The sequence below is a fragment of the Urocitellus parryii genome, chromosome 5 (genome assembly GCF_045843805.1).
Source record: "Urocitellus parryii isolate mUroPar1 chromosome 5, mUroPar1.hap1, whole genome shotgun sequence".
Taxonomy (NCBI): Eukaryota; Metazoa; Chordata; class Mammalia; order Rodentia; family Sciuridae; genus Urocitellus; species Urocitellus parryii.
The window spans coordinates 22026062-22054052 of NC_135535.1; the positions used below are offsets into that span (position 1 = coordinate 22026062).

General features: G+C 35.7%; 1 protein-coding gene across 3 annotated transcripts; it reads right to left on the bottom strand.

The window, feature by feature from the left end:
• Positions 1-154: 154 nt before the first annotated feature.
• Tmpo (thymopoietin) lies at positions 155-27821 on the bottom strand. 3 transcript variants are annotated; one of them, XM_077798368.1, is made up of 9 exons: positions 27245-27817; positions 19508-19634; positions 17685-17843; positions 12336-12433; positions 4432-4551; positions 4237-4332; positions 3720-3830; positions 2618-2706; positions 155-1811 (listed from the first exon to the last, which is right to left on the bottom strand). In XM_077798368.1, exons 1-9 carry the CDS (start codon positions 27521-27523, stop codon positions 1526-1528), a joined length of 1365 nt encoding a protein of 454 aa, XP_077654494.1. In that variant the 5' UTR covers positions 27524-27817; the 3' UTR covers positions 155-1525. The 3 variants fall into 3 exon arrangements, with proteins under 3 accessions (XP_077654494.1, XP_077654495.1, XP_026253208.2); XM_077798369.1 differs by lacking the exons at positions 4237-4332; positions 4432-4551; XM_026397423.2 differs by lacking the exons at positions 155-1811; positions 2618-2706; positions 3720-3830; ... (1 more) ...; positions 4432-4551; positions 12336-12433 and adding an exon at positions 14107-16771 and having other exon boundaries at positions 27245-27821.
• Between the last annotated feature and the right edge of the window lie 170 nt (positions 27822-27991).

The window sequence follows — 27991 nt, forward strand, 5'->3', positions numbered from 1 at the left end:
TGAAAAGTTGAGTAAAACATGCCTCCTCTGTGGCTCATCTCAAAGCAACATTTTAATTCAAAGAGGAAAGCTTTTCAGATCTATGAGTGCCTCTGCAGAATCAGACCTATAAGTGTGTCTGGTCTGAATTGCAGAAGTTGAGTAAAAATGTCTACAAAATACCTAAAATCTAAAAATCAGAATAGTGCTAGTTCAAACAAAAAGTTTGGTGGTCTAAATACACCTTCAATTTCTTCCTTTGTTAAAATTATCTTTTATTTTGGATGGTATTTTAAAAATAACTTATGTTTCTAGTGTGCTTTATGGTCAATGATGATAAAGTTGCAAATCAAATGATTAAGTTTAAAGTTTTTATGTTTTACCTGATTCTACTGAAATTTCTTTCCATCACCTACAATTTTATGCAACCAAGTTATACATGAGGTAAGTTTTAGCTAAAAAGTTAAAATAAATCAACCACAAAGATAAAGCTAACCATATTTCAAGAGAATACAAAATCATAATGCCCACTTTGCACTGAAAGTTTACAACTTTAACTACTACTTGTATGTAGTTTAAAAGCAAATACTTTTTTACTTTTTAATTAAACCATAGCTGGAAATATAGGGGGGAAATAAAACACTTGGCAAAAGTTTGTTTTTGGTAATAGAAGACAATGCAACAAAGAATCCAAATGGAACAACACCAGTATTTAAATTTCTAACTTTTAAACAAAACACATACACACACTTACTTTTCTTAAAAAAAAAAAAATTCTGGTAGTAAATTGGATTGACAGAATCTTCAGTTGTAAATAAAAAGTATAAATTTCCAATTTTAGCCTTCTAGCTAGCTAACATGTACAGCCAGCTAGTTCTCTAAAACAAGTATTATGTCACCCTAAAAGATCCTTGCTAAAAATCAATTATATTTAAATGGGTCTTACTGAAAGAGGACATTCATGATATTAGAAATCTTTTAAAAAGTGAGTATGATAGGGCTACAATAGCAACATTACTAAGTTACAGAAGAGATTATTGCTGTACTTTCCCTCATAAACACTGTCAAACTGTTTCAGTTACAAAAGTACAACCAAATTATTTTCTCTTACCAAATTTCAATGTTCCACCTCTGTAAAATTTTATCCAGCAGAGAATAATTCTTAATCTTTTCTGTAAGAATTCAAAGTATTTAAATGTGTAATTTCACATTATACTACCATGTTTTGCCCTTCTTGTTTTCCAAATACACAAAACAATATATTTTCCCAAAAATGAAATAAGATGTCCACATTAAAAAAATAAAGCCTACAAAAAGTTCCAGAGCTAAAAAAGATTATCCATATGGCACAAAGTGATCTCCCACTAGTCCAAAGTCCAAAACATTTAAATGAAGTTCATTCAGATATCTTGTTTGCTTTTCCATGGAATATTAAATTTGAAGTGAAATCACATTATTTTTAGTTCTTGAGTCAACAAATATACACAAATGTTTTTCTAGTTATTAAAAATAGGAGACCAAGTTGAATGTGCCAAAGTGATATAATTCAGGTGGATTTTCTATTTTCATCATGAAGAAAACGAGAGAAAGGATTTCCTTGGTTGGTTTCCATAGCTTGATAAACCAAAAACAAAAAAACTGCCACAACAACAAACAGCAAAATTTTTATCCATACGGGAATGGAACGTCCCTTTTTTGTCTTTTCTGATTTGACATCTGCCAAAGGAACATACTTAGGAACATATTTAGATGAGAAAGATTCCTCCATCCTGAAATCACCGAGTTCTAATGGCCGGCCTGCAGCCCCTTTGATTGGTCTGCGGCAACTAGCACTGTTGAAAGTAAAAGGAGAAAGAGAAAAATAATTTTAGATGAGCTCATGATTTGAACAAGTAACATAAAACATCATACCACTTCTAATTCTAAGAATATTCCATGAGGCAGCAGTACAAAATTGATATATATAAAGCCACAAGGTCAAGTCAATTTAAAACTTCTAAACATTTTCCACTTTAAAAGTCAGATGTATCTTTTATTAGAAAATAATATGCAGAACATTGATAAATGCTCATTGGACTTGCCTTAAAAGTTATTTTCAAAGCAAGTATATTTAGGAGAAAATTAAAACATAAGGTAGTTTTGGCTGTGATTCTTTCAGTAAGGAAGTAATTCAACAGGTAAATCTAACTCCAGTTTTTTCAATTAGAAAGGATAAATGCACGAAATAATTGATTTCCTTCAGGGCTTGGGATGTAGCTTAGTGGGAGAGCACATGTTTAGCATGGACAAGGCCATGGGTTCAATCACAGCACCATAAAAAATAAATGAGGGAAGAGACTGAAGGCCTGGGGTTATACCCCTCATACTGCCAAATAAATAAAATTAAATAAATAGAAGGTAAAAGTTTTATTTATAATCCTTCAACTTGACAAATTAATTTTTTTTATTAGTTGTTTTGACAAGTTAATTTTGAAAATGATTCAACTTTCAAGGACACGAATAACTTGTGGCCTAGGGGAATTAATCTGTTCCCTAAAGAACAGTTTAATTCTGAAAACAGAGTAAAATAACTTTGTAATGAAGAATGAAGAATTCCCTAGCAGAGTACACTTATACTTGATTCAGTATTTCCAAGTACCTAATTCCTGTTGGTGTAGATGCTTCATAGGGGAACATTTCCTTAAGAATATCTCTTTCTACTCTTCTTTCCTCTATTTTTTCTCCCACCTAACAAAAAAGAAAGAAACAAGTTAAAATTCAATATAAGTGTGTAATAATTTTAAATAGAAGTTTTAGAGAACAAAAATGCCCTTTAATCTATCCTAGCTTTTATGACTGCCGTTTCTAAATTTATTACCATCTAGGTATTCACAGAGTTCTACGGCTCTCTTTAAATTTCTTCATCATGAAGTGATATTAATGTGGCTATTGGGGGAAAACTGCCATGCCAATAAACAGGGAAAAAAAAAATTCAGCAACCTAATGTGGCAGTGTAAATTCCCTCAATGATTTTCCATGTTTTTCATTAATGAAACATTAAGAATACATTTTTTCTTATTAGGAATTCCATAATAAAATAAAATAATCAAATATAGGAAGTGACCAATTAACATGGACCTTTAACCAATTCTAGTTTATGTTTAAAACTATAGGCAATGCAATCTCCCCAGCTTAGAAAAAATTTTGGCTTGTTTTGCTGTATATGTTTACCTTTAAAACCCACATCAAAATAATTTCATCCCCTTTAATAAAGATTCATAAAAATTATAATGTATCATGCAGTTAGTACTTTAAAGCATAATTATACAGGAGTTAATCCATTCAAGCACCACACAAAGTCACTTTAAAGTCCCATTATTTAACATTTCGACAGAAGAAAAATGTAGCATCCCTCACAGCCCAGGCAGCACTTCTAAACTTGCATCCATGACAAATAGAACATATTACAAGCAGCACACAAATGACCACTCCTTTGAAAACCAGAACTTAAGAAGGTACATAGCAGCAAAAGGGTAGTATTAGCATGGCATACTATATTAGTTAATTTCTGTTTTCACTATTAAAAGTGTCGCGCACACGCGCGCACGCACACACACACACACACACACACACACAACCACCACCACCCAAGAAAAGAAAGCTCTGTTCCCTCCCACTGGAGAAAAAAAAAAAAACCCAAATATAAATATTTCCTCTTTAAAAGATCAATGATAGCATCGGTCTAAATTTTATTCATTTACTTCAGCTCTTGTCAATGGTTTCTTTGGTGTTCTTCTGGGTATGTCTGAGAATTCAGTGATTGGCAGAATAGAAGTTGCATGCTTGAAATTTCCAGTCACCCTATTGACAACCTGCCAAGATTCAAATTATTCAGACTCAGAATTATCCAAACATAATAGACACTTAAAAAGAAAAGAAAATATTCTATTTCTGTAACACGTGACTTTCCCTTAACAAAAATTTAGGCAATGGAGCCCAGAAACACACACGTTGAGTACTTTATAGGTGAAGTCTTATAGTTCTTCAAATATTTAGTAAAAAAGTATGGATTCTTGTGTGAGGAACTGAACTTATTTGTAATAAAATAGCTACATTGAAAAATTCTAAAATTCAGAACTATATGGGGGGGGGAAAATCCGTTTGAAATATTAAAAATTTGTAGATTTTGAGATTTGCCAAAATTTACCACCTCCCCATTTCGAATTAAAGGGCAATTTTCAAAGAAGACCACTTGTATAGTTCACAAAACATATTTACTAAGGATTCGTTGCTTGAAGCCATTATAGTTTCAGCTATGGGAGTACTCTCTGAAATTACTGCACCATCTATACGAAAATGTTGTGAAGTTTCCACCTGTTAGTTTGAAAACAAAACAAAAACAATAAATATAAAGTAATCACTAAAACCCTACCAATCTGAAAACCCAATTCTAAGGAATAAGCCTTGCATCACCCTTTTCCTTGGAGTTCTTCTTGACCCTCTTGGAGATTCCCTAGTTAATGCCTGCAGAGGTCCGCCTTTGGAAGATCCACTTGTCCATTCAGTCTCAGTTACTCCAGCTTGTGAATAGCTCTATTTAAGCATTGACACATTAAAAAGTCATATTCTAACATCAAACACCCTAAAAATGGCCACATTAGCACACTGCAAAGCCAACAAGTCTCCAAATGCCAGCATTTACAAATAATGCTATGCCCTCAAAACATTGCTATCGTACCGATTGAACATTCAGCATCAGAAAAACTCTTAAAGAATCATAAAATACACTAAAGAGTCCACCAATAAGAGGGGAAAAGACACCAATTATCACTGGGTCCTTTTGTGATTCATTGTATGCTGGAGCAGCTCTAATAATGCAGCTGCAACTCTTGTCTCAACAAAGAAGCAGAATGGTCATGACTTAAATGAAAGTCATTTATTATATAGCAGGTCAATTTCCTTTTAAAACAAAAACACAAACTTTTGGCTGAGGATGTAGCACAGTGGTAGAGTGCTTGCCTAGCATGTGCAAGGCTCTGAGTTTGATCCCTAGCATTGCAAACAAACCAACCAGAACTTTTCTGACTGTTAGAACAGATCAAACATTCTTTTTATGTGATTAGTATTATTTTAATAGAAACAGTTTGAATTATAAACCATACTTGGCTATGTAAACTAAAAAATTCCCAGGTGTCAAACTCTTAGAAACAAACAGAATCAAATAAGAAAAACCTAATGATCATCCTAGTGAATACATAAACACAGTATGTCACTGCCAAATCACAATGCTCCCACACCTCATACAGAAAGATAGAAAGGTAATAGTGATGGTTACTACTTTCTAGTTCCTGGAAAGGGGGGGGGGCGGGAATCAACAGATTTGTTTCCTTTTTTAAGAAATAATTTTATTAGTTCCTGGATGCTTACAGTTTGAATTCATTAGGCCAAATATATATATATCAATCACCTGAACCTTTTGTTAAAATGCAGAATCTGATTCAGAGATTCTGGAACGGAACCTAAGATTCTGCATTCCAAGTAACAAGCTTTCAATTTTGAAGCCACTATTATCAGATGATTATTTTAAATTCCTTCTAACTAGATAACATCAACTAATTATTAGTATTACAGCACAGTGTGCCTAGGTTGTCACTTTTCAAGATAATATTTTACCTAGATAACTGGTAGTTTTATGACCAAGTTAGTGTCTGTTAAGTTTAAAGACATATTTATTCTTATCCTGTATCAAGAAAAATTATTTCAAAATATGCAAATTTGTACCAAAACCTCACAAAGGAACATTGTCTCATGTATCTGATTTTATATTTATCTGTACTTGGAATTGACATAAGAGTTTACTTTTTCTCACAATCTAAATCTGTGTTCCTTATCCAACTAACAATTAGGAAATACTTGCTGAATGTAAAATTATAGTTAGTCTAAAGACAAATGTGTAAGCAAATCACAAAACATAATAAATGCTTAATAGCAGTCAAATTCTTTTTTTTTTAATTTTAATATTTATTTTTTAGTTCTCGGCGGACACAACATCTTTGTTGGTATGTGGTACTGAGGATCGAACCCGGGCCGCACGCATGCAAGGCGAGCGCGCTACCGCTTGAGCCACATCCCCAGCCCCAGTCAAATTCTTAATTATTTAAAAATAAGAAAAAACAATAGTTTTAATTTGAGGTTCTCAATCTTGGTGGTAGAGTATCATCTGGGGAGAGCTTTACAATCTATTGAATGCTCCCAACCCTCACCTCAGATCAATTAGATCAGAATCCTTCTAAAAGGGTCTAGACAGGGCTGGGGGTATAGCTCACTGGTCAAGTATATGCTTAATGTCTGCAATGCCCTAGGTTCAATTTCTAGCACAAATGAGTAAACAAAAATTAAAAAATAAATACATAAAAAGGTCTGGATACAGTTAATTCTTATTGTTCTTAAGAGGATTCTAATGTGCAGAGTTGGGAATAACTGGCTTAATATAACTGCAGTAGATTTAACATGCACCTTGAAGTTAAGGGAAAAAATCCTACTTTGAATATTAGTCTCTTTTTTAAAAAATTTATTTTTATGTGTACTTGGACAAAATACCTTTATTTTAATGTGGTGCTGAGGATCGAACCTAGGGGCCGGCACATGCTAGGCGAGCACTCTACTTCTGAGCCACAACCCCAGCCCCGAATATCATTCCCTTTTAAATAATTAATTATTCAATGCTGGTCAAAATAATTAGAAGTATTTTAAAAATATTTTAGTTTGATAGTCTATTTGACATGTATTCAATTACATTACTTGAAAGAACTAAGTTTATCAGTTGTGTAAGTGACGCAATAAAACCAGACACTTTACCTATAACCAAGATGAAGGTAAAGGGGCTGGGGAAGACAATCTTTTTCCTTAGAATTGATCATCTACCAAACTCAAGGATTAACTTTCTTTCTTTCTTTCTTGGTACCAGGGATTGAACCCATGGGTGCTTTACAACTGAGCTACACCCCCCCTTTACTGTGCCAGGCCAAATTCCAGAACTTTGTTACGTTTTGGATTGAATAAATAATAGTCCATGAAAAACTTTACCAAACATCTACTGAAATAATAATTATGGTTAATTAAAAATAAAGTTTACATTTTCAAAGTTAAATTTCATTTAAAGTTCTTTATAATCTTTTGTGGCAGGTAACACAAGGAACATGTTGGTTGACTGAGGGCCTACTTGAGAATTCTAAAAATAATTTATATTTCTTTTGTTCAGATTTTATAAGTTCTTAGAAAATTTCAACCAGTTTTATTAGTTCCCATCATTATTATGATTAGTGATCTTTACGGAAAACTGAGAACCTTTAACACAATTAAAAAAGATATTCTAGGGCTCGAGCTGTAGCTCAGTGGTAGAGCATTTGCATGTGTGAAGCACTGGGTTCAATCTTCAGCACCACATAAAAATAAATAAATAAAGGTATTGTGTCCAACTAAAACAAAAAGATATCCTAAGGATTTTTTATTAGAACCCACATCATAAATGACTTTAAGCTGGGTGTGATGTCACTCGCCTGTAATCACAGCTGCTCCGGAAGCTGGGGCAAGAGGATTGCGTGTTCAAAGCAGCCTCAGCAACAGCAAAGCACTATAAACAACTCAGTCAGACCCTGTCTCTAAATAAAGTACAAATCAGGGCTGGGGATATGGCTCAGTGGTTGAGTGCCCCTAAGTTCAATCCTGATCACCCCCCCCAAAATTAAAAATATAAAATTATAATTCAGTACTATAATTATTTAGTAAGATGATAAACAATGATTAAAAGGAAGCTCACTGAGATGTAAAATTAGAAATGTGATTGCTGTGTATTTTGCAGACAAAATAAGAATTGCAGTATCATCTATGTTCAGTGAGATGTTTTCATATTGCCTTCTGATAATATATCAGGCAAAAAGTCAGTCAAAAGATATTAAGTAGCTGAGGCACTTGAGAACATTTGCAGGAGAGCTAGGTTAAAAAGGTAATAAATCCTCATCAACAAAAAGACAAGCACTGAGCTGGGGATATAGCTCAGTTGGTAGAATGCTTGCCTTCATGCACAAAGTCCTGGGTTCAATCCCCAGCACCACCATCAAAAAAAAAAAAAAAAAGGAAAAGACAAACACTCACCTTGGCATTATTCATAACAGCATACAAATGAAAACTACTCAAATATTAACCAAAAGGGAAGTGGCTAAATAAATTACAAACTGCAACACAAAGTGCAGTTGTACAAAACAATGAGGAACATGGATAAATTCGGATATGGAGTGATCTGGGATATGTTCTTAGGTTAAAGATAATGTACAAAGTAGGCTGCCTTTTAAGCAAGGAAAAAGGGAACAAACATATATACATACATATCACATATAAGTATAAATAAATTTGTGCATTTATTTATATTTTCAAAAAGAAACTAACCAAAGTTTGGTTAAAGAAAAAAAAAAAAAAAACTAAAAAAAGAAAAAACAACAAAACCCCCTAACAGTACATTAAGTTGTGGCTTTAGGACACAAATAAAAAGTCTTTCAAGTGTATTTAAGCATAGCATTTGACTTTATATCCTAATGAAATATGCCCTAAAGAAAAGGAAAAATAAAGTCCTAAACCACATTTAGCAATCTTATTGTTAGAATACTGTGAAACACCTGTGATATAAGATATACTATCATTTGAAGAACCAAGATACCAAGCATTTTAGAAGAGATATATAAGTGTAACACCCAAAAGTTCACCATTCATTCATGATTTACTTTTCTCCGAAAAGGAGTAAAGCAATGGGAACTTCTTAGAAGAAGCACCCTAGCAAGAAACTACCAAAGACATATGGGAGACAATAAATAATACATAAATAAAATAATACAGGAACCAACTTAGTAATTCCCACTGACAAAAGATGGCACACTGTGGGGCCGGGGTTGTGGTTCAGTGGTATGTGCAAGGCACTGGGTTTGATCCTCAGCACCACATAAACATAAATAAAATAAAGGCATTATGTCCAAATACAAAAAAAAAAAAAAAAAAAAAAAAAAAGATAGCACATTGTGAAAAAAACAAAAACAAAAAAAACTAATGCTGTGGGGAGAAGGAAAAAATGACTACAGTACACATAGTACATCACAAGTCAATATGTAAAGTTTTATTGCTAACCCTTCGACATATTATTAATATCAATTTGAAAACTGGCAAACAAAAGGCAAAAAAGCATTTCTCTTGGTTCTCTTGTATAAATATTTTTTAATATTTATTTTTTAAGTATAGATGGGCACAACACAATGCCTTTATTTTTATGTGGTGCTGAGGATCGAACCCGGGTCCCACCGGTGCTAGGTGAGCGCTTTACCTCTGAGCCACAATCCCAGCCTCTTGTATAAAATTTTATTTTTAGGTACCTGAGAAATTTATGAGGAATGGTTCTTTATTAAAAAAAAAAAAAAAATCCTGGTCATAGATATAAAGGAGTGAGATACTGAGACAAATCACCATTTTATTTTATTTATTTATTCTTAAATTTTTTGGTAGTTAATAGATGGACAGAATGCCTTTATTTTATTTATTTGTATGTATTACTGAGGATCAAACCCAGTGCCTCATGCATGCTAGGCAAGTACTCTACCACTAAGCTACAGCCCCAGCCTTCACCATTTTATAACCATTTTATCTTTTTTATTGCTGTGAATTGAACCTGGGGTGTTGAGCATGCTAAGCAAGTACTCTACCACTGAGTTACATCCCAACTCTCAAATCACCATTTTAGAACCTCAAATAAAATAATGGATTTAAGTAATAATCACTAATAACAACTGGAACCATTATAATGAAAGGCCAATGTAAAACTTCTAATTGGATAGATCATTCTTTCAATATCTGAACCTACTACTCATTAATTTTGGCATCATCAAAAGGGCATATATATATACATACCTCCTGAAATGATCAATAGGAAGACTACAGCATCATTCTTGCCAAAGAAACTTAACCTGAATCTAACCAACCCTTCAGATCTGTTCTGTTCAACACGGAAGCCACTAGCCACATGTATCAATTTAAATTTAAAGACTTGGTTTCTCAGACATGCTAAGACAAAAAATTCCATGTGTTCAAACCCTAGACACTACTGTAATGAACAGCACAGATATAAAACATTTCTATCATTAGTGAACGATCTATTGGACTAACTTCCAGTGTATAGGATACACAGGGTCTAGAAGAGCAAATTACATGATCTGACAAATCAAATCCAGAATGTGGGAGAGAATCTAATGACCTAATTTCTAGACCAAATAAATGGAGGGAAGAAAAGCAGTTATAGTAAGAATAGCCACAGACTTAGAAATCTAAAAAATTCATTTAAAAAATAAAATACAATGTATGGATCTTGTCTGGATCCCTGATTGATCCAAACAAATGTAAAATAGAAAAGTGCAACACTTCTAAAACTGGAATAACATGAACAGTATAGATATTAAAAAAAAACTAATAATTTTACTAGGTGGGAAAATGACGCTGTCATTTAAATAGCAATCTTTGAGAGATAAACATTAAAATATTAATACTAACATGTGAAATATGTTAGGGATCTGCTTTAAATACTCCAACAAAAGGCAAAACAACAAAATCAAAAGCAATTTAAAAAGCTGGATGGAAGATGTAGGTGAAGATGAAACTAAACTGTTAATATATTGATAACTAGGACATCCTTGACTGGAGAGTTATTAAACTCTTCCCTCCACTCTTCTGTTTTACATTTTTTGTAATAAGACCACAGTTTTATTCTGCCTGTCAACTCCTTAACCTCACCTCTCCTTTGACTATTTAACCTGCTCCTCAGTTTAGATTCCCCAAACAATAACCATTAAACCATCTTTAAACCCCATACTTTCCTTTAATCTACTATCAGATCAGACACACATTCTTGGTAGACACCTTGCCTTCATATTCTGGAACAAAATCCTCCATGCTTGTCTATTGCAGTGCCTTTCGCGATATTCCTAATTTCTTCTGCTCTTACTCTTATTTCTGTATTCCTTAATATGACTCTAAAGCTCTTTGCTAGCAAAACTCTAAAGTCAATGAAATACTTATTCTGGTATTTAGTTCTGTATCAAAACAGAACAGGGCTGGGGCTGTGGCTCAGGACCACATTAAAAAAAAATAAATCAGTGAAATAAAGGTATCGTGTCCAACTACAAAAAAAAAAATTCATTCAATACCCTACACATTTTCTGTAGTCATCCAGCTTATTTTTAATAAATGGTTCTAAAATTACACGTACCAACTACATCAAATGAACAGAGGAACATGGCTTACAAGAAGCTGTTGGGTTGGGAATTTAACTCAGTGGTAGGTTCATGATTAAGATGCATGAGGCCCTGGGTTCAATCCCAGCTATGCATGCATATGTGCATATGAATACAAACACACACAAAATTCCATTTTAGGACATGTCCCCTCGCCTCCCACCCTTACTGAGAATTGAACCCAGGAGCACTCGACCTCTGAGCTATATCCCCAGACCTTTTGTTAAATGTTGAGACAGGGTCCTGTTAAGTTGTCCAAAGACAGCCTCAGTCTCAAAAGTAGCTGGAATTACACACTTATGCCACCATGGCCAAGTGCAACTTTAAATGATAAATAGAACATGGAAAAGATAAATAGCTAACTAGATAAAATTTTCAACTAAAGACTAAGGACAAGGAAAAAGACTGTAGAGAAAAATTATTAAATTAAAGCCAATAATTAGTTCTCTATAAACTAGTTCATTTATAACTATGTTGATTTCCCCCTTAATTTCCCTTTGCATTTTGCTTCTTACAAAAAAAAATCAAATTTTCATCTAGAATATGAAATAGCGTCAGAGTTTAGGGAAACACCACAAAAGACAAAGCAGGTAAAAGTAAACGCAAATTCAGAAATCCAGAGGAAAAAGACACAAATATAAAACTACCCCCTGCCTTTTAAAGAAGCTGTACCAAAAGCACTAAGACATTTCTATCTTTTAAAATATTTCTCTCAAAAAGTTGTATGGTAGTAGAGCACTTGCCTAGCACCCATGAGGCCCTGAGTTTGATTTCAGCAACTGGGAAAGAGAGGCAGTTTGACCAGCTTTGAACCGTGCTTAGTACAGAATCAAACACAAATGAGACTTTTATCAAACACTTGCTTTTGCAGTAAACATAATCTACAATACTGATATACCCCAAAGTTTAATTTCCCATGCCATGTAGCTAACTATGAAATCAAGTTAATAGTACACTGAATCTGGGTATCAACCGTTAACCAAATTTAACATGACAGATGAGTGTCATCGGATTACTTGAATCTGTACACGTTGATTACAAAGCTAAATATACCTGGTTGTGCTCAAGTCTTCTTTGCTTGAGTGTTACTGGAGTCTTTGCTCTGCCCTTTAGTGGTTCTCTCTTCTCAAGCTTGAGCTCTATTTTAGAGTCTGGAAATAATATTGGAGAAACCATTACTTTCTGAAACATGTAAGTTATGTTCTCCTAACACAATTTGGGAATCCAGTTTTAGGCACATTAATACATAAATTTGTCTATTGGTGATATCTCAATAGACCAAAATTGTTTAACTACAATTTGTCTTAGAAACTTTTACTATTATATTCCATTTTTAAAAATTCCCTCTTTAAATCCCATTCCCACTTCCTACTTAATTCTCCTTTTCTTTTTCTCAGACTAATAGAATTAAATATAAAAGTGTATTCCAACTGCTCCTGGAGGCTTTTCACTAAAAAACAATTTCAAATGTGGGAAAAAGACATTAAAATAGTCAACACAGTTTGCCATTATTTTGTCCATGTAGTATATTGCTTCTATATGACAAAAGTTAGCTTGTTAAATTTAAGTTTGGTGTGTGGAAAAGAAAAACCACATAGATTTTTAAGAATTAAAAAAATCTGTATTATATTAAGCCTCTAACAACAGTACATGGTAATTGTCAATGGTATTAACATGTAAGTGCAATCTAAAAGTCTCTTCTCAATGAGGGGTATAGCTCAAAAGTCCTGGGTTCAATTACCAGCACCCAATTAATCCATTTTTGATGCAGTCACAAAAAGTCCAGATGAAACTGAGATAAGAAGGAATCTTGTTCACAGAAAAGTTACAACAATCACAGGGCACTTCTCTTTCCCTTCCCCATAATAAAAATGTATTTCTTTGAAGATGAGTCAATATTTGCTACATTTTTCATAGATTTCAATTTTTCACTTTTCTAGTCTTGATTTTATTGTCATTTGAAGACCTCCATTTAAAAAAATATGTACCTTTCCCATTTTTGTGGTCATTTATTATAGTGTAGCAAACTTAGTTATCAGTTGGTTCTTCTAAAAACTTCTACCACCAAAAATTTGTTATATAATTTTCTTACCAAAAAACAAGAATGGAGTCAATTCTTAAAGCTCAATTTTGTATGAATTCAATGTAGTTGTGCTACAAAGTGGTCAAGATGGCTATGATATACTTGTCCTGCTAACTTCCAATCTGATATTAGTCAGTCTAGAATTTATTTGCAAGTTTCCCAAAAAGAAAGGTGATTTTTATCAAGTTAGTTCAAACAGTTCAATCTTCATTTGGGAATAGGCTATCAACTATATTCCCCCATTTCCCAATATTTTCACTAATAGATATATTTGGTACAACCCTTAGCATCATAAAAATTTACTTTTATTCTTTGTTAACTTGAAATCTAAGAATTAGAAAGCACAAGGTAAAATACTTATAGCCAAGCAGAAACTGATTAGGCAAATAATTTATCTGATTACAGATTAATTCCCCTTATAAATTTAGATTCCAACAGTCAATAAAAACATGGTCTTCAATAGAAGAAAATCCACACAACAATAACTGGAATATTTAATTATACTATTGGAATGTTAAGTGAGTTTCAATGTGAAATGGAAATGAAATGTTCATCCACAAATATTCAACTTGTTCGAAACTTCAAGAATAAAGCACACGTACAACACGTTTCTGGAGACCACACAAAACTGTTCAAATTTAACAACTTTATTGAATTTGTAGGAGCATTCTACATCAATACATTTTTTAAAATCACAAAGTACTTAGTAGGTACATGTATACATGTACATTTTAGAAGACAAATAACAAAATTACTCCCAGAAAGCTGCAAAGATGGAATGTGTAGTCTAAGAATAAATGGATAGAGAACTGAGGGACCATATTCTGTTATGCTGAGACTACCATTTCCCACAATGTTCTCTACAATCAGATTCTTTTATCTTACAATCATAGAAATGAAAACAGGATAATACACTGTTTTATACAGACATAGACACTGGGATATAGTATGATTTCTTAAGGCTTTAAGAAAAAGCTGATAAATTTGCTTTTCGTATCAAGATTATTAAGCCTAATCATCCATGAAATACCACATACCTCAAAAGAAAAGTTTGTTTTTTTTTAAAAAAGCCCCATCTCTCCAGTGTCTAGTTCATCTGACAAAATAGAGTGGTAGTGTATGCTTGTACTATCCTAGACTATTTACCAACAAGAGCAATGTCTTTCAAAGTGAGGTCCATGAATTGTTAGTTAATTCGGAAGTGATGAGGCATCTGTATCAGATTGTAAAGCCATATACTGCTTTTGCTATCAATAAGTGTACTACATAAATAAATCCTTTCATTGATCTAAAAAGTGCCTTTATTTTTAAATTCTTTTATTAAAAAAGCAATGGGGGATGGGGAGACTAACCCAGGGCCTTGCACAAACTACACTCCTGAACTATGTCCCGAACCCCTTAGTCTTAAAATTTCTGTGCATGTTTGTCTGTGGATCAGTAATAGTTTGTGAACTGGTTACTTTAAGTTGCATTGATCTAGAATATTATGAATGCTACTGCAGGTATCAGCATATAACAAACAAGAAAATAAAAGTGTAGACAACTTCTAGAAAGTGAAGTATCAAAAAGGATAAATCATTGCTTTAAATGTGTAATTAGTGTTTAATTCTACCCTAGATAGAAAAGAATATGCATATGATATTTGAAACAGTGAAGAATCTACTTATTTTAGTATTGAAATTCTCAGTTTTGAAGAGTTGTAAAAAGTATAATAGGAAACATTAAATGTTTGAGACAAATATATGATCTATAAAGCTTAAAACTTTATCAGCCTTTCTATCTGTGTAAATCTAAAAGAGCAGTTCCACATAGGGAATGACTTAACTATCTGAAATTCCTTATCAAAGATAAGACAGGTGACTTAGCTCTTAACTTTATTTTTTTCCACGCTTTTTAATTACTTTGTGTACTTCTCCTCCAAATAATGTTCCACCTTTAAAGGGAGTCACAGTCAGCTTATTCTTAGAAGCTGGATTAATTTTGCAATCCTTCAACCAGAGATATCGACGACCAAGAGTGGAAGATCCCATGGTATAGGCAGCCATCTTCACTTCATCAAATGCAGCTTCACAAAGAAACGAAGCTGCATCATATGTTTTGCTCAGAATATTGAGTGCCTGGTGTGTACGACTAGGATCTGAGCTAATAATTTGTGCAGCCTGACTAATGTCTGCTTGCATAGCCTTAACTACAAAGGCAGTATGGGTTGCAATCTGCATCGTGGATGCTGCAGCTGTATATGCTCTACAAAGTGTTAAGTCCAAGTGTTTATCACAAGACTCAGCAGAGCCCTCCTGAATACCTGCTGGTGGGATAGTTTCAGAAATAAACCCTTGGATTTCATCATCTACTTTTGGAACGGATAATATCTGGGTTGCCTCTCTGGAAGAAATTGGATATTTGCGTGCCAATGAAGGCAACTGCCTGTCAATCTGCTGCCACTCCTCTTCAATTACTTTTAAAATAGATTCATGGAAGGGAAAAGATAGTTCTGAGCTATCAATGTTATCATGCTGTGATTTCTCAGACTTTTCCATGCCTAAGGTAGTAAGTGCACGAGAGACAACAGTTTTGGCAAAAGAAGACATATGTTCAGATTCAGGTATATCCTGCAATACCTGGCTATCCTGAAATGACACAGAGGAACCTGAATCCCTCTCCTCTACTGACTTCTCACTGAGTCTAGGGAATTTTCGTGGAGGAGACAGGGAAGTGGTTTCTCGAAAACTAGATTGACCAATTCTCTTGCATATGTTTTCAATGTCCAGTGTGGGTATAGAGTTAGAAGTCCCAGGTAAACTATCTACCCCACCCTGGACCAACAGAGAATTGACATAATCTTTGATTGCCTGAGCAAGTTGTGGGGAAATTACTTGTGATCTTTTAGATTCCTCTAGTACTTCCCTTTCGCTGGAGAGAATGCGCTGATCTGAAATATTGGACTTCTCAGTATATAATGGCTGAATTCCACTTTTCTCTCCACGGTAAATATTTTCTACTATGTCTTTACAGTAAGAAGTAGTGGTTTCTTTAATCAGTGAAGGAGAAGCTGCAGTAGAGCCCAACATGGCAGCGAGTTCACGCTGAGAGGATGACGAAGAACTTTTCTCTACACTCCTATCATGGCTAGTCTTAGAGGAAAATAACAAATTCCCTCCAGAGGCTAAATTCTGCATCTGTCTCTTGCCAGGCAAGGTTGTGGCAATAAGAGGCTCCCTAGGTGGGTCGCCCTTAGAAGTATGTATTTTCTTAGCTGCCTGTAGTTCAGTCCTGCCCAAAGGAGGACGGGTGGAGATTTCAGGAAAAGAAATACCCTGAAAAAATCCACCAGAGGGAGTAGCTGGAAGTCCAGAAAAAGGAGCAAAATCCCTAGTGGACTTCACTTTCTTGTGTTCTTTCTTCTTTCCTGTAGAGGCAAAAGAGGCAGGAAGTTTAAGCATTACTTGTGTTTGAGCTGGTTTTATTCTTGCCTCCTTGCTAAAATAGTGCTGTTGAAGGAAAAGACCCTATATTTCATATTCTGAACAATTTGGCAGACTGTGCCTTAGAAGGCAGAGCTTTTAGAGATTTGAGTAACTTGGGTCAAATTAGATAATCACAAAACTAATGAACAAGGCATATGAATCAAGAGTTTATAAATATCACATTGCACTTATTTTTAAAAGGACATTTATTTCATGTGCTAGTATCAAAAATTTTAAATATCACAAATTTTCTATTATAATATATAAAGATATGGTCAAAATATTTGCTTTAAAGTTGCCATGAAATCAGATTATCTAGCAACAATTTAAATGCCTGTCAGAAAAAAATAATGTGCCACATTCAAATGCTACCACTATATATTAACAAGGAACAAACATATACATACTTAATAAAGATTAAAAAATAACATGGAATAAAAATACAAGCACAAGAAGTAGCATATAGACTTTTTTAAAGTACAAAATAATACTATATATTAGATGAATAAGTATTAAAAAACTAAATAGATCAGTATCTACTGATAGTGGTCACTTCTGTGGAGATGATAATGGACAAGGGCAAAAGTGGAGGAGAGAGTCTTTACAAAAATGAGATCTGAAGCAAAAGATAGTTAACTGGTAAGTTTGGGTAATAGAAAATTAGACACTTGTACTTTTTTGTTTCTCATACTTGTTTCAAGTATTTAAATCAAGTTACTTGTAGAATTACTCTAATAATATGAACAAAAATTACATATGTCCTGCCAATATTGTTTTAAACTTTACCTTCTTCATGAATGAAGTCTCATGAGAATCTAAAAGAATTACATGCATTTAACAATTTAAAAATTTTACCTTCTTCATTGTCACTGTATCTGTCAGAGTCATTACTTCCATTCTGCCTAGTATTTTCTGCTGATGAGGAAATTGTTGGTAGAGGAGTAGAAGATCTTGATTCTGGTCCTTGTTCTCTCAGTTTCAATAGCTTTTTCTCATACAGCTTCCTGGTTGTTCCTATATCAAGGCAAAACTTGAGTTTAGCTCTTGCATTATCTTATTTAAGGTCTAGCTCAGAAATTAAATAGCATTATAAACTCAATTTTTACCCTTTCCTTTCCTAAACTTTATTACTTAAAAATAATAATAATGGGGTATTTTCAAAAATAGGAATTTTTCTGAGATTTTAATGAGATTATAATGTTTCTTTTAATAACATGGAATACACAGTAGATTGATATAGGTCTTATTGGAGATTAGCTACCGAAGAACCCTGTATGACTCTTTTTGAAAAAATATTTTTTTTAGCTGTTGATAGTCCTTTATTTATTTATATGCAGTGCTGAGAACCTAATCCAGTGCCTCACACATGCCAGGCCAGGGTGCTACTGCTGAGCCACAGCCTCCACCCGCCATGTATGACTCTTTTTGACTGCAAGTCTTGGACTTTGTATATTTTCTCTACAATTACAGAAGTATACGCCAATATAGAAAATTCTAGAAACAGATCATGCCCCCTGAGGAATATGCATTGATATATTATATATAATCATATATTATATAATTATATATAATTTTATTATACCATACAATGTAATTCTATATAACAAACAGCTTTTGTTTTCTGTTTCACACTAGCTATATCTTTCCTTAATTTCTGTAAGTTGAGTAAAATGAGTATGGACTTTTATAAACAATACATATCCAGAAATATAAAGTAGTCTTAAAATAAACAGCTGGTATACCATCATGTAATTTAATGTATGCTGGTACATATCAGCATCTTCCTTTTACAATTTTAAACAAAATCTTTGTGTTCAAAATTTTCTACAACTTAGATGATCATAATGAATTTTTCTCACCTTGAGGTCATTATCAAGACCCTCATAAAATAAGGTAAATGCTACCTTGCAATAATCACTGAGCCACATTCCCAGCCCTTTTTTATACTTTATTGGGGGGGGGGGTTGCTAAGTTGCTGGCGCTGACTTTGAACTTAAGATCCTCTTGCCTTGAGTGCCATCACAACCAGATAGTTTTTCATTCTTTAAATTATCTTTAAATTCCAATCAAGATATGGCACTTTTAATGATAAATGGAAAATGGTACTAGGCTAGGAATTGAATAACTTTAGTTATATTAGTCAGTTATTAACTTACTGATGTGGATGAACTGGCCAGTTAAGTTAGCTGAGATTCTCCTCAACTGTCATATTAAACCCATATGGGCTTGGAACAGTGGCGCACACCAGTAATCCCAGCAGCTTGGGAGACTGAGGTAGGGGGATCAAGCCAGCTTCAGCAACTTAGCACCTAAGCAACTCAGTGAGACACTGTCTCTAAATAAAATACGCACACAAAAAAGGGCTGGGGGTGTGGCTTAGTGATTAAGAGCCCCTGGGTTCAATTCCCAGTAAGAAAACAAAAAATAATTCAATATAGTCTCACCAGGTGGTGTGATATGTGCACCACATAAAGCAATCTCAACCACAGAGATAAGAGATTAGCTAGTTCAATTCTTTTATTTCCCTCAATAGGGTTGAGGAAATTAAAGTCTTGGTCATACAAAGGGTTAATGGTAAGACCAGCCCTTGGAACCCAAATTCTAATCACTAGGCAAGAAGAGAAAACAACTTAGGGCCTTGCTTCATAGAAAATATATTTGAAATTTTATGAACTTACCCACAATAGGACCAGGATTCACCCCATATTTCACAAGCTGATCCAGAAGTTCTTCATTAGAGAGTTCTGTTACATCTAGATCATCCTTATCTTCTAGTCTGGGCTTATCAGTTTTCTTTGTTGCTTTCTGTAAACAAAGTCCAATTGTCATTTCTACACAAATTTTAGAGTGTATATTTATTAGACAAATAATATGCTGTGTAAAATAAACATAAACATTCACCCACAAGTCAATTTATAGTTATACTACATTAAGCCATAGCAATTTGATTAAGTTAAAACAATTCATTATTTAAAGACATTCTAAATTCAACTATAATTAGACTGTACAAAACTAATTCCCACACAAATAACTTACATGTTAAAGCGATTAACTGTTGAAATATTCAATTTTGAAATACCTCTGTAAAGAGGTAGTAATGGCATCAAAAATTCAACAGCAAATAAATACAAAGTAAAAGTAATTGACTTTGGATAACATTATATATGTAATAATGAACCTTATACCTATTTTCTTTAAAATACACAAAAATTATGCTGAATTTTTTATACTGCGCACCCCGCCCCTCCCGTACTTTAACACTGAGTTAAGTTCCCAGGGCTTTTTATTTTTTTGAGACAGAGTCTTAATAAGATCCAGAGGCTGGACTTGAACTTGTGATCCTCCTGCCTCAGCCTCCCAAGTCAATGGGCTTATAGGCGTGCACCACCATGCCCAACTATACAGTATTTCTTAAAAGATAACTCCTGAAGACAAGGGAGTCAGATCAGCATGAAAGAAACAAAGTGAAGCCAGACGCGGTTTAAACATGTTCACCCTAATGTAGTAAATATAATTTACTGTTGACTTTTTCTAATCCTTGGAGTTTTTTTTATACTTTTTTTTCTTTTTAGGTGCTATGGAGAATGGAACCCAGTGCCTCACAAGTGCTAGGTGTGTTCTATCACTGAGCTACAACCCCAGCAGTTATAATTCTTAAAGTTTAAACTAGTATAGGAAAGTTAAAGACTTTTATAAAAAATGATTTCCCCTTAAACAGCATACCAGAACATAAGAAGCCCAAATGATTATTCTCCTTGTACTTAGTTTATGGCCATTCAAAGAAGTCTCACAAGACTTCATAGTTATCACCCCTAACACAGCTTATTCACCAGATTCGGTTGTATAAAGTCATTTTACTAGAATAGCCAAAAGAATGTGGAACTTTGAGAACAATACCAAAATAAGTTCTTTCCTAATTTTTAATATTTATTTTTTAGTTTTAGGTGGACACAATATTTTTATATTATATTTATGTGGTGCTGAGGATCAAACCCAGTGCCTCATGCATGCTAGGAGAGCACTCTACTGCTGATCCACAACTCCAGACCCCCTTTTAAATGTATTTCTTTTAGTTGTTGATGGACCTTTATTTTATTTTATACGTGTTGCTGAGAATCAAACCCAGTGCTTCACACATGCTAGGCAAGTGCTCTACCACTGAGCCACAACCCCAGCCCCTCAAAATAAATTTTTGAAATAATCTGAACAATGGCAGTATTTTCTCAAAAAACTATATATATTTCCAAAATAAGTAGTTTAAGCCAGTAAAAGTATGGATACCTTTTAAGATTATGGCAAATAGCCTTTACAAATGTCTGAGTAATCCTAGAAAGTATCAGTGTACCAAACAAAACCCAGTTGTTTAAATAATGGCCACAAATATCACTCAAAAAATCACTCAGGCCTGAATTAGTATTTAAGGCAGGAGAGTTAATACTACACCTTAGAAATGTTTTATGAAAAATGGCTAAAATTATTAAGTTGTACGGATCAATTACTTTCCAATTAAGGGGGGGGGGAGCAGGCATCCTGGGAATGTACCAAAATTTCTCTTGTAACAAATAAAGGGCTGGGGGTGTGGCTCAGTGGGGGATCACTGGCCTAGCCATATGTGAGGCACTGGGTTCAATCCTCTGCACCACAAAAAACAAACAACAAACAAAGTTTTAAAAAAAAAATTTTTTTTGAATAGAGGCTTGGGATGTAGCTCAGAAGCAGAATGCTTGCCTAGCACAGGCCCTGAGTTCCACCCAGCAAGCAAGCAAACACAAAAACTTCACATAATTTTTTCCCCCAGAAAGTGATAATAATAAAGTCAATTCACTATATATCTTTTAGTGCACTAATCTAGACTTACCAGGCTCAAATCTTGAAACTGTACATTTTGATGTCAAAATAGTTACCTGAAATATAAGAGCTCTATATTTAAAGCCTTGAAATCTTATCAACCTAATCTTGTGTTATTGACTTAACTTGAATTTTCCATAAAATATAGTTTGTAGAGAAAAACTCCGTTATACGATATAAATACTTTAAGCAATGAATAATTTAACCAGGTTCAAATTACTTGTAAATAATTCCTCCCAGCATAAGAATGTTCAAATTTTACTATCAACGAAAATTCCAATTTCTTGTAACATCCTGAAGTGTTTTTTTTTGGGGGGGTGGGAGGTGGATAGGAGGGTGTGGTATTAGGGATTGAACTCATGGTCTTGCACATACTAAGCAAATCCTGTCACTAAGTTTTAAATCCGAGTTCTTTATGTTTTATATTGTGACAAAGGAAGGTCTTGCTAGATTGCCCCCAATGGCCTAGAATTTGTAATCCTCCTGCTTCAGTTTCCAGAGCAGCTGGGATTATAGGTATGTGCCACCTTTGGCAGGGTTACTAGCCTAAAGTTTCTGAGAAAACTGACTTTAGCTTTCAACACAGCCCACTTACTTTTTATTAGTTATTTGTATACACCCTTTATTTTCTCTAAATGGTGAACTCCTTAAGTAGCAAGTCCCCAAGTGTAGCTTGTTATCAAAATCGCAACTATTTTAAAATATCTTGCTTCACTCTGATTCTTAAGTTTGGGCAGAAAAATCTATATTTTAAATGTGTAGCTTTAGTAATCTGGATGCAGCATTTAAGTGGGCACCAGAGAGCAAGAGCACTATCATATTTTTAACTCAAGCATCTTAGAACAAAAACAAAAGTAGTGCCTGACATAGGAGTTCTGTCAAACAAATGAATGATGCGTACATTCTTGAGAGGGAAAATCAAGTCATTTATTTTTGAAAATCCATTTCCTACTGGGGGGGCAGGGAGGTGTGGGGATATGGCTTATAGGTAGGTGGCATGCTTGCCTAGTTGTGTAAGGCCCTGGGTTCCATCCCTAGCACCATAAAAAGAGAACAAATGACATAGATTTTGAATCAAAGTAGGAAATCAATCCCCTTACATTTTCTTAAACTTCAGCTGAACAAAGAAAACTTTAAAATGTAGTAGATAAACTCTGTGATTTTAAATTTAATCTGTAGGGGGAAAGTGCCAGAAAAGTAATCCATTTTATAAATATAAAAGACAGCAGTTTCAATCAGGAAGAAGGAAACATTAATTGTACTAAATTCTACCTCCTGATAGTTTTATTCCTTTAAGTCACAATCTGTTAAGTTTCATTCAGTCAAAAATACAGAGTACTATCAGAGATATGATAAATTATTGTATAATGGTGTATTAACAATCATAATGAAAAATTAAATAAATAGATAAAATAAAAAAGAATCCATACAGGCAGCAAGAAGTTGAGGAAAAAAAAACAAAACAGTGTATCTATGTACCAAGCACTCTTCTCCAGTTCATTCCCAGATACCAGATGACATCTACTGTTTTTTTCTTTTTATATATATATATATATATATATATATATATATATATATATATATTTTTTTTAGTTGGACACAATCTTTTATTTTTATTTGTTTTTATTTTTAATGTGGTGCTGAGGATCGAACCCAGCACCTCACACACGCTAGGCGAGTGCTCTACCGCTGAGCCACGACCTCAGCCCTCTACTGTTTTTTTCAATTTTAAAATCCAACAATTCTGTGAAATAACTTGTTTAATTTCTACCTTTAATAGCAAAGATGCTAATAACAATACTATTATAAAATAAATTCTACTGAGCACACATTATATATTGATGTGTGTGCTAAAGTGCCTTATAGTATTTGAGAATTCTAAAAAAAAAAAATCATGATAAAGATGCTAATATCCCCATTTTACTAAGTGAGGAAACTAAGGTCCAAGGCTGTAAGGCTAACAAGGGACATATGCATACTATGTAACATAGTATCACTGAACAGACATTATATATCACTTTCATATACTTATCCTTTTCTGAAATTGTTATTACGGTAACTTTGCACTGTACTGCCCTGATATTAAGATGAAAACATCCAGAAACAATGACTATAACAGGTATCAATTACTGAGCACAAGGCACTTCATTTATGCAAACTCATGTAATCAACCCTAAATCTGATAAATGACTTTTAGTTTATTCCTATATTTCAGGTAAAAATGGAGAAACCTAAAGGCAATCAATGTTCACTGTTCAATAAGCAGCAGACCTAGAATTTAAATCTATAACTCTGATTCATTTAACACCTCATTAAGGAGAATTGCAATCAATTTATGATTTATGCTAACTTGCCTTTTACGGTTCTGTCCCAAGTCTTTAAACATTTCCTGTTAAGAATTAATCAGGTTGGGGGGCAGGGTGGCTCACTGGTAGTATGTTTAGCCTGCATGAGGCCCTGGATTCAATCCCTACCACACCTTCATGCTTTGCACTTTGTAACAAAAAGGTAGGATGCAAACTCAAGGAATGTTTATTCTTGTGTCCACAATCTAATTTCAATACCTAAAATACTGGCATCAAGATGAATAAAAGAAACAAGAAAAGAAAAGAAAAACAAGAAAACAAAACCAAAATAAAAATTTTAACATGCAAATATTTGTCATACTACAGTCTGACATTATTGTGGAGGTACATACAAAGCAAATTCTCTCTTATAAAGGAATCTGACATGCAAAATAGTTTTACATATCAACTATTATAAATGCTCTATGGCTCTTGTAAATCCAAAGAACCTCTTCCTATCCCATATTAAAAAAAAAAAATCTATTCAGACTTAATTGTAACTCACTCTTGTCTTAAGTATCTTTTTTTGTTTTTGGTACTGGATGGAACTCAGGAGTACTCCATCACTGAGCCACATACCCAACCCTATTTTGTATTTCATTTAGAGACAGAGTCTCACGGAGTTGCTTAGTACCTCGCTTTTGCAGAGGCTGGCTTAGAACTCACATTCTCCTTAGTCTCCCCAACAGCTGGTATTACAGGCTTGCGCCACTTGCCTCAAGTATCTTTAAAACAGAAAATAAAGCTATTGACTACCAATATTAACTTTTTCAAGTTGTTATCATTGAGCCTGGCCAAAGGCATACATTTTTAAGTTTTAATCACTCAAGTGGGATAAGACAAAATTCTATGGTTATGAAATAATTCTCCTCTATAAAGGAAGCTGGGCATGGTGGTACACTCCAGCAGTCCCGGTAACTAGGGAGGCTGAGGTGGGAGGATCACTTGAGACCAGGAGACACCCCCTCACCGCCAGAGGGAGAAATATAACTTTTTAGCATGTCACTGGACACAGTAGTGTGTGTGTGTGTGTGTGTGTGTGTGTGTAGGGGGGCAGGTGTTGGGGAATCAACCTAGACCTTCCTATGCTAAGCAGATGCTCTACTAGTGAGCCACACCTTCAGTCTCACAGTAGATAAGCTAAAAAAGATGTTAATTCTCCCCCCCCCCAATGAATTGGGGTGAGAAATGGGTAAATAACATAATTTTTAGACCCAAGACACTAAATTTTTATGATGATGTGTAGGGTCTGCAGAAATCAATCTTTAAATATCTATTTTTATTATCTTAATGTGTTATGAGCACATATTAGGAACTCAAAAATGATGGAAACTCCAAGACTTCAAGTTTTTGCATACAACCCAAACTTTATGGTTTAATACATCTACACCTACAAAGGGTACTACAGAAGAACTGTTTTTTTTTTTTAAAGTATGCTGACTGAAATGGAAGATATTTCACTTTTGACCAAATCTATAATGAAATAGTTTGAATACTATCCCCTTTTTTGAAGAGTCAGTGGAGGAAAATCAATACGGGATAAACTTTTTTTTTTTTTTTTGAGGAATGTGAACGAAAAATTTATTTGCTCATTTCTTGCATTTGAAGTACTCTTCGATGACATCCTTGGCCTGAGATTCTTTGCCATAATCCTTAACAACTACACAACTGCAACCAACCACTTTACGGGGCTTGCCCTCTCGGTCAATTTTACAGAGCGGCTTTCTTTAAACCCTAAAATGGAGACATCAGAAACAATAAAATTTGGCTGCTCTTTTATATATTGAACAAACACTTATTATATATTATGTGGCATACACTGCCTTGCATGATTTTTAGTTTCTCTGAAGCCCAGACTGAGACTTTTCGATTACATTTACATGTGTCTGTTACATGTTATTCATTTCCATTTCATTCGTCAGCGAAACACATTAGATAAAAAATTTTAAATTAACAGAGAATGTTGTAAAACTTTTGAAAAGAAATAGGTTGGGGTTTGGCTCTGTTGCAAAATGCAGCATCAAAAAAAGGAAAAGAAAGAAAAAGAAAAGCAGCAATAACTTTGAGTTATAATAGTAACCAGCAGCAACGACTCCTACCACATTTCACCGTCTTTCATGAAAGCATTTTAAGTTATGCCATCAAGTTTTAACAACATTATGATATGAAGCCTGGTAACTAAGTATACACAAACCAACAAAAACACACTTAAAATTTACCGATAACAAAAAGCAAACTAATAAGCATTCGCTGAAGCCAATCTGAGATTTAACCAGGATCAGACATTTAATACCATAATCTCAGCGGAGGCTGAGACAGGAGGACCCCGAGTTCAAAGCCAGCCTCAGCAACAGCGAGGCCCAAGCAACTCAGTGAGACCCTGTCTCTAAATAAAACACGAAATAGGGCTGGGGATGTGCTGTGGCTCAGTGGTCACGTGAGTGCCCCTGAGTTCAATTCCCGGTACCCCTCCCCCAAATTTAATACCGACACATCATGATGCCATAAAATAAACCCATCTCCTGGTTCCGAATCTTTCTTTCCTCAATATTAAGCAAAAAAGGGGTGGGAGGGGACAATCAACTCAAACTCATTAACTAGAATTTCCTAAGATCGATGATAAACATTTTAAAAAAATTTTTAAAGGTTCATTTCAACCTAGAGTAAAACTGCCGCGACAAGAGATGGCCTGTGGCTGGAAGAAGTCAGACTAACAAGAAAACACCACCAGTTCAAAAAGCCCTCTGCATGCAAACTAACAAAACCAATATGAAAAGGCGGGAATTTCTTTATTTCAAATTTTGCTTAGATATAAGTAGGTCGCAGACTGCCCTCCAGGGAGCGCTCTGAGACTGTTCTGCACGAGTCATTTCGGTTACCGAAGCGGGAAAACGCTCGGACCTGACCTACAGCGTTCCGGGGCCGACCCTCGCCAGGCGTTGGAAAAGCGCTCGGGGCCCGGTCTCAGGCAGGGCCCACTCCCGACGGCCGCCAGTCGAGGACCAGGGCTCCGGCGCCGCAGGGCTCCCCGACGCAGCGTCCGCGCGCCCCGCGGCCGCAACTTCTGGTCCCTCCCTCGCAGCGCCCCAGTCCCGGAGCCCGCACCCCGGCGGCGACCGAGCTGCGGGCCGGAGCACGGGGACAGCCCCGCGCCGAGCGGGGGCGAGCGCGCGCGGAAACCGCCAAACGCCCGCCTTTGTGGCCCCGGCCGGGCGTCCTTACCCTGCCGACGGTGGCGCGGCCGCGGCCCGCGGTGGAGGGCCCGGAGCTGAGCACTGGGGTGGGCTCGCGCTCCTCGTCGCTGGAGAAGTCCGGGGGCCCCTTGCTGTTGGCGCCTGCGGCGTGCGGCGGCCGGTTGCGCGCAGTGAGGTGCTGCAGGTAGAGCTGCACGTACACGTCTTTGCGCTGCTCCCCGGCCGGGAGAGTCACATTGTTGGCGACCAGTTCACTCTTCAACTTGTCTTTCGTCAGGACCGAGGGGTCTTCCAGGAACTCCGGCATCTCCGGGATCTACTAGTCCCCTTCCCCGCAGCCTCACTGCCGCCGCTCACACCGCCGCGCTCACTCCTGGCCGGGGGCCGCGCTGTCGCCTCCGAGCCTTACGGCTCCCGCCCGGGAGGAGCGCCGCGGGGGCACGGCAAAAAACTCGCAGACACAAAGCGAGGCCAGACGCGGGCACAAAAGCGCCGCGAGCCCAACTACGGACTAAGTGCGGACAGGCTGGGAGGCTGCACCAACCCCAGCCCACACACTACAGCCAAGGCGAGAGCAGCCTGCTTCGCCCACGCCCCAAGAACGCGAGCCGCCATTGGTGGGCGGCGGGAGGAAGCGCGGCGGTGATTGGCTGGGCGGCTCGCGCGGGTTCCATTAGCCACCGTGCGGAGCGAGAGGTTGTAGAAACGCAGTTTAAAAGCTGCTCGGGCGGGAGCTCAGGCTTCTGGCCCGTTTCGGTTTCCCCCTTCCTCCACC

What these genes read in the sequence shown, in the direction of transcription:
- Tmpo (XM_026397423.2), bottom strand. Translation starts at nt 27,523, where the DNA reads ATGCCGGAGTTCCTGGAAGACCCCTCGGTCCTGACGAAAGACAAGTTG. An exon ending in GAATCCTGGTCCTATTGTGG is followed by an intron (nt 17,844 to 19,507) that starts GTAAGTTCATAA and finishes GCCTTGATATAG; the next exon opens with GAACAACCAGGAAGCTGTAT. An exon ending in ATACAGTGACAATGAAGAAG is followed by an intron (nt 16,772 to 17,684) that starts GTAAAATTTTTA and finishes TTGCCTCTACAG; the next exon opens with GAAAGAAGAAAGAACACAAG.